The sequence below is a fragment of the Microtus ochrogaster genome, unplaced genomic scaffold (genome assembly GCF_000317375.1).
Source record: "Microtus ochrogaster isolate Prairie Vole_2 unplaced genomic scaffold, MicOch1.0 UNK1, whole genome shotgun sequence".
In the NCBI taxonomy this organism is placed as follows: domain Eukaryota; kingdom Metazoa; phylum Chordata; class Mammalia; order Rodentia; family Cricetidae; genus Microtus; species Microtus ochrogaster.
In genome coordinates, this window is record NW_004949099.1 from 26,128,620 (window position 1) to 26,136,091 (window position 7,472).

Consider the following 7,472-nt stretch of genomic DNA (forward strand, 5'->3'; position numbering starts at 1 on the left):
AAGTCTCTTCTCTCTGGTAACTAGAGACCTTACCCAGCTTAGGGTCGGTCCAGGCTTCTGCTGACCACGTGCCTCGTGTACCCCTAGGACAAGGAGGAAGAGGGTGGGCAGAGAGCACTGCTCAGCATTTATTTTTGGAGCCAGCTCTCTAAAAATACCTTGGCTCTTCTCTATTTGCTCTCTCTTTTGACCTGAATGAATCTGCCTGGGTCTCATCTGCCCCTCCCTCTGCTCCTTGCCCTTTAAAGGAGAAGGGCGTGGAAAGGGATTCCTGCCGCCTAGGGGACAGATGTGACACACACACACACACACACTCCTTGCCCTTTAAAGGAGAAGGGCGTGGAAAGGGATTCCTGCCGCCTAGGGGACAGATGTGAGCCCTAGGTGGCAGAGCCGCAGGCTGCACTGACGTCAGGGTAGAACTTAGCTGCATTCTCAGCCTCCGTGCAGAGGCCACCCTAAGGGAGGGGAGCAGCCTTTTGCTCTGATTGGCTGGCCCCCAATGGGCGCCCACTCGCATTGGCTGGCGACGTTTTAGAGGGAGTCCCGCTCTCCAATTAAAGCAGACGGCGGCTCCGTGCAGAGCTCAGAGCAGCCGACTGAGTGCACAAACCTGAACTTGACCCATCAGCTGCAGTGTCCCTCCTGCACACCCTCCTGCCCCTGTCTGAGAAGCCAGGAGCTGTTTCTGCATTCCTAGGATGGCGAAGGTGGCCAAGGACCTCAACCCCAGAGTACAAAAGGTGAGCTGAGATCCCTCTGTATTGGTGTATCCTCCCGTTCCCCTTGCTCTCAGTCGCAGAGAGTACCTAGAAACACCCTAAGGGATGCGTCAAATCCACACAATGCACAAAAAGCAGAATTAGGTGGTTATACTTACTTGAGTTAACAGACGCATCCCTCAAATCCACTCTTTAAGCCATTGTTAAGAAAAGTATTTACACTGAGTCTTGGTTCTTTATTGACGCTGATTAAAGGTGAATTAAAGTAAAAATTTAGGAGGCAGGGATAAGCGCTTGTTTGTGATCATGGGAAATGCCCTCGTTTTCCCCACCCTGTCCCCGCCGCTTCTCTGCTTTCCTGGTGTGGCTTTAGTGAAGTTTGGGAGTCTGTGATACACACCCTCCCCCTTTGCTACCCTCCCAGAGTTGTGTGGTTTCTCCAGAACACAGAACAGTTTCTTTTGGTGCTGTTGGCAGTGGTAGCCATTCTAGCATGGGGAACTAATTTCTGTCCCCAGGGTCTGCACGTTTCCCTTTCAAGAAAGTCTGGCCCAGAGCCCAGAAGGTCATGGGTAAATTGCTGCAGGAGGGGCCAGCAGCTATGCCTACAGCTCCAAGCTGACTGCCTACTTACCTGAGGCACCCTGAAGGCAGCAGACTGGACTTTGAGAAGATATAGGGGACAGGGAGGCAGCAGTGACAAACCTATGCTTCCCAGATGGAGAAATAGGAAGTACAAGGTCACAGGAAGGTAGCTCCTGGGGGCAGAAGTGTTCAAACCCTGGCCCTGGGTCTGCCACAGTTTAGCTGTACAACAGCGGACAAGTCACACTTTCCCTATTTATGGTATATGGAGGAGAGACAGCCCAACAGTTTTAATAGCAATGTTGACGGTGTAGTTTAATCTCCCCCAAGCAGTCATTATTAAGCTCTGCTTTCAGAACATTTCATCTTGCAGGGCAAAGTCCTCCTTTGCTGACACTTTGTGGGAGGTAGAGAGGCAAGAGAAAAAAAAAAGAAAGCCTTGAGGAGAGGACACAAAGAAAAGAGGGGGAGAGAGGAAGCCCCACACCTCCTGCCCTCCCAATCCTCAGCCTAGTGAATCCCTCTGCACACGGCATCAAATCAGACTTAATCAGGCATCTCCCTGATGCATTCACCAGACTATTTGCAGAATCAAGTGTCCCCTCTCCTCCAGAATTCACAGAACATGAGACCTGAGTGAGGGGGATACCTGGTGGTTTCCGGCTGTATTCAGGCTTTGCTCTTACTGCCCTGTATTTTTCTCAATGATTTGAGAACAGGCTTCACCCTTTCTCACCTCTGCTCCAATCTAGCATCTACATCACATGCCTACAGTGAGATTCAAAACAACTCAAGTGCAGACTATCTGACGGCTAAGCCCCCAGTGACTGCTCAGAGTGCCTGTGGGGTCATCTCTCCACTTGTAGCACTGTGGTATGAAATGTTCGGATTGCTGTCCCAAATTCGGTCAAAGTACCAGAATGCAGGGGTGTGACAGCATTTCTCTGTCCTCAGAGAGGTCAAATGATTTGGGAGTGTGTTACTATAAGCTGGTTGACATCATAGAATGAGAGATGAAGTCTATAAAAGCACCCCCTCCCTTCATCAAAAGCCCAGGCTATGATCGGAGAGAGCCTTGTTTTGATTGTCCCTTGCATAGGAGGGTGTGATTCTCTGGGTCAGAGATGGAACATGTTCCTCTTCATGTCCCTGCCTAGTGCCAACTTCCTTGGTCTGCAAAGGTTTTATTTTCCATTTAGATCCAATTACAGGCTTAGAGAAAGAATGAAGCGGGCAGAGATGAAAGGGCTGCTATTTTTTTACCTCTTGGAATTTCAACCATTGGGGAAGATCACCACAGGGTGGATTAACCAATGTCTTCAACCTCAAGAGTAGAGGGAAGGGAAGGAGCCTGAGATGAGAGGGCCTTGCTGAATGGTGCAGAAGTGGCCAAATTCTGCTCCCTATCAACAGCACACTGAAAGAGTTTACTGCATATTTACTTTAAAAATCCGCAACTGTGGGGGTTTACAACATTTGGCCTCGGGGAGCATGATCACACTTAGATATTCTGAACCAGTTTCAGACTCCGAGTTGCGAAGGGCTTATTTACAGAATGTGAAATGGATTGCGGTGTCCCCATTGCCCTGTCCCCCAAGGACTGGGAGGGGTGGGAATCCCCAGCAGCTGGGAAGTCATAAAAAGGTCTTCAAGAGAAAATATAAAATCTCAGACTGGAGTGGCCTTGGAGATTACGTGACTGAGCCCAGACAGGCTGCCGGCCTCTCTAGCTGTGGGATGCATGCTCTCATTCACAGGGGTAGAGGCTGGGGAACAGTCCCAAGCCACTGGCTCTTGAGCCATCATTTGCTTTTCTCTTGGAAGAGAAGATATTCCCCCCAGGACAGGCAGGTCCCTGGGCATGGTGATACTGCCAACATTCCTTGGCAGAAAAAGAGCCTAGAAGGCCAAATGCCTGTCTCTAGGTGGAACCAATCACTAGGACAAATTTGTTCTTCTGATGCTTATTAAGCATTCTACTGCCACAGATTTGGGCATCAGATCTGAGTTCAAATCCCAGCTCCACCACTTACTAGATGTGCACTAGAGCAATGTGATTAACTTCTGTGTTGGTGGTGTTGGTGTCCTAGAGTCAATAATGGCATTGACTTCTCACACTAACTGATGATTAGTGAGGTGATATATATTAAAGGCGCAGCAGCAAAGCACTTGGTAGAAATCAGTGGGACTCGGAAGACCATTAATTTGGGAAAGTGTTGGCCACACAATCATAAGGACCTGAGTTCAACCTTTAGTGCCCGCATAAAGAGTCATGGCATATCTGTATGATCTCAGCACTCGAGAGGTAGAGACAGACAGATCCCTGGGACTTGCTGGCCACCCAGTCTAGCCTGCTTGACAAGTTCCAGGTTCCAGTGAGTGACTCTGTCTCAAAAACACAAAGTGGATGGCTCTGGAGAAAAAAAGTAGTCAAGGTTGGTCTTAGGTCACCACCCACCACAGCTACTTGTACACACACACACACACACACACACACACACACACACCTGTGCACATGTGGATATGTATAAATACTATACATATATTCACACACAGAGGCACACAAAATCAGCTATCGGGATGTTTAGTGGTGATTTTCATTTTGAAAGCCTGTGGATACAAGAAGGTACATGCTTTAATTTTTGCTGTCCCAAGGAAATAGTAACCAAACTTGCATTCGGCTATGCCTAAGGCAGTTGTGCCCCACACCCCTTGGTAATCTGGAGCAAAGACCAATAATCTCATTTCTATTCTCACCCGACACATAGAAAGTGCGTCCATGCAGAATCACGTCTCTCCTTCTGAACTTGGATGGTCACTCAGTGAGCAGTTCACCCCGGAGATATAGAGTTGGGGGCCTGGTGGGTAGCACCTGGAGCTCTTCATCACCTTTTAGATGTGGAAACAGAGGCTCAGAGGAGTCAAAGTACTGACCAGGGGTTGCTGGAGCGGTGCCTAGAAGCCTGGTAGTCTCTGAAAGATGCCCTGATAGCCAGAAGACCTTTGTAGGGATTTAGAATGGACTAGATTAGAGATTTAAAACTGCTGCATGTGCCAACGTGCTGGCTCTAAAGAGCTCTGTTACTCCACATAACACCCATGCAGCAGTAAGAGATGGGATAACCAGTTTTATGTCCAGGTTCAACTAGATATCTTTCTCTACATATTATTACTCCACATTATATGCTTCGTGGCTATCTGGGCGATCCAGGATTGTTCTCATCTACATCCAAAGCCCTTCCTGTTTTCACCTCTAATTCTTACCATGTGCAAAATTTCTGGCACATGACTTGGGCAGGCCAGTCCAACACAAACAGGACTCTTCAAGAATGTCACTGGCTCCCTCACTCTTAAAAAACACATTAAGCTGTCACTTAAAGACCTTAATACCCAACACGTTGGAGGTATGCCCATAGGTGTATAAAACAGCTTGTCCCCAAAAGGAGCTCAAAGGGGGAAATTAACCAAGGTTGTTTTTTATTTTATTTGTGTGTGTGTGTGTGTGTGTGTGTGTGTGTGTGTGTGCCACAGCACATGTGCAGAGGTTAGTGGACAACCCTCAGGCAGTAGTCCTCCCCTTCCACTGTGAGAACAAAGGATCAGACTCAGTGAGGCCGGTGGGGCAAACACTTTTTTACCGGCTGGGTCATTTCACCAGCCCTCTCTAAGTCTTTTTCAGAAAACCGCGACTCTGCACAGGGCAGGTGCTCATTCTAACACACAGGTGTGTCTGAAGAGGCTCAGAAGAGGCTCAGCGAAGGGATCCCAGGTAACCTGCAGTAGCAGGGCATCAGCCACCTGCGGAGGTGGGAGCAAGGTCTTCCGGGCACATGACCGCAGGTTTGCTGAGGCAGGACAAGAGCAAGCTGAGCTCCTCATAGCAGAAAGCCAGACCACCCAGCTCCTGCGTGTCTCTCGTGCCTGTACTCTGGGCACTCTCAGGAGGAGACAGCAGTGAGCTGACTGTGTCCCAGAAGAAGCCTACTGCTGGCCTGGGGTGGGAGAATCACCCTACCTTCCCTACTCACACCGTCAAAATAGCCTATGTATAATAAAGCAGAGACACTTGCCATGACTCATAGCAGGCCTGGCATGCTCTTATCTCACCACCACTTACCCAGCACCCTTGCAACATTCATTTTTTTCTAGCAGGTGGCTGAATCATTGCAGTTAATATAGGCCTGTGATGGGTTTGGAATGCACCTCAGAGGTAAAGCCTATGCCCAGCACACTTGAGACCCTGGATGCTACCCCAAGCACCTCAAAATCAATGAACTAATGAACAAGTAGTCACTATTCTTCTTCCAGGCATTTGCTCACTGGAGGACTATTGCACAGATCATTTTCCTAAGGAGTGGCAGAAGTTAGATAAAATCCAGTTTCCCTCTACCTTCATTCTCTGCTGCCTTTTACGTCAGACCATCTCCTAAACAAGTGACTGTGGCAAAACAGGCCTAATGCTCCATTCTCAGGAAAGCAGACTTGTTCAGGAGCCTTCTAGAGCATTGCAGAGGAAGAGGCAACTGCTGCCCTTCACGACTTTCCTTTGAGACTGTCCTCTTCTTCCTTTATATTACAGCAAGAGGATCTGGTCAGCAGCTGTCACCCCCTTGACAGGTGTAGGGTCAAGAGCCACTTCTCTAAAATTCCTGTCAATATCAGGGGGCTTCCTTGACTACACTTAGAACATTTTTGGTGTTCTGAACATACTTGGTGTCATGCATGTCAATAGCATACATTTCTTGGAGATTTAGGAAATGCCATCTGTGGAATTTCTCTCGGAGCCAAAGGTAAAGTAGGGGTCTGTGGAAGCTGAGATCCTTTTTAATAGTTGACACATCTATATTTGGTTTCTAAGTTTAGATACTTGAGGGAGACATCTGTTATTTTTAATTATTTTTATTTATTTATTTATTTATTTATTTGGGGTGTGTGTGTGTGTGTGTGTCTGTGTGTGTGTGCGCGTGCGCGCGTGCGCGCACATGTAGAAGGACAACTTTCAGGAGTTGCTTCTCTCTGTTACATAGGTTCTCAGTTCAGCCTGGGGACATCTGGCTTGATGGCGAGTACCTTTCCCTGCTGAGCCACTCTGTCAGCCCAGATCCCGGCTTTTACAAATTCAGAAATGACAAGGCAATCACAAAGCGCAAAATCTCACATCAGTTCTGTAGCTGGAGTCTGCTCTTTTCTCTGAGAAATGAACCTGTCCACCTTTTTTTTTTTCCCCTCAAAAAGACTGTGTTTGTTCTTACTGTTATCAACTGTTTGGATTCCTTCCTCCCAGGAGACTTGTCTGTTCTCTGTTAAGACAGACAAGTTTGGGGAAAAGCAAATGAGAGAACGGGTAGACTCCCTCCTGAATGCTCAGGTTGCCTGCCATGGACTCTGACACCAACACGATCAAAATCACCAAGTGAATACAAAAGTGTCCTTTCCACATCTGAGTGGATTTAGACCACGTGTTTAACAGGCTAAGAAGTCAAACCCGGGTCTCTCAGATCACAAAGCCTTTCACACATACACTAAGTTCTCCCAGCTCACTAAACTCGGTGATAGTCCGGGGAACAACTTCCCAGAAGTTGCCCAATGTCACCAGGCGTCTGTTCTTCTGTGATATATGTGAGCACCCCCAGGAGTATACTGTCATCCTCTTTGATTCACAGCCATTTCTAGGGATACAACATGAACTTTCTGTATTCTTCCTGATTTTCTAGAAGGCTGGTGATATTCCACAGTTAAGAATCTTGTACAGAAACCATTTAAGGAATCACATTATTACCCTATTATCCTGATTCTTAAAATAAATCCTGGAGATACTAGACCCAAAGATTCTAGGCTATATTAGTGTGAGCATTAGCTTCCCTGGAGAATGTACATCTCAACATGCTTGGTCAGCTTGACTCATGCTTTGCCCAGTAATATATGAATCAGGACAAGAAAACCACAGCCCAGGATCCCACAAGGACATGCTTTAAAAAGACATAATATTGCTAAAGGGGAAGAAATCAAATTAGCCACTCTCTACTTTAAAGGGCAAAAACTATGGATGTCCAGGCCTAGGCGGCTTTTGAAAATCTGTGTGGTTTGTTCATAGATTGAATTTTTTCTCTATTATTTTAAAACATTTGATCCTGTGAAAAAAACAAAACTGTCTATGGAGACAAA

At 47.2% G+C, this 7,472-nt stretch overlaps 1 protein-coding gene across 2 annotated transcripts in view; it reads left to right on the forward strand.

Annotated features, from left to right (window-relative positions):
• Positions 1-601: 601 nt before the first annotated feature.
• Positions 602-7,472, forward strand: part of Lmcd1 (LIM and cysteine rich domains 1) — a 62,998-nt gene continuing 56,127 nt past the window's right edge. The window contains exon 1 of one of the 2 annotated variants that reach the window (XM_005364981.2): positions 602-743. In XM_005364981.2, the coding sequence (XP_005365038.1) occupies positions 702-743 (42 nt within the window). In that variant the 5' untranslated portion in view covers positions 602-701. The remainder of the gene's footprint in view (positions 744-7,472) is intronic. The other variant, XM_026788052.1, reaches the window with a different exon arrangement.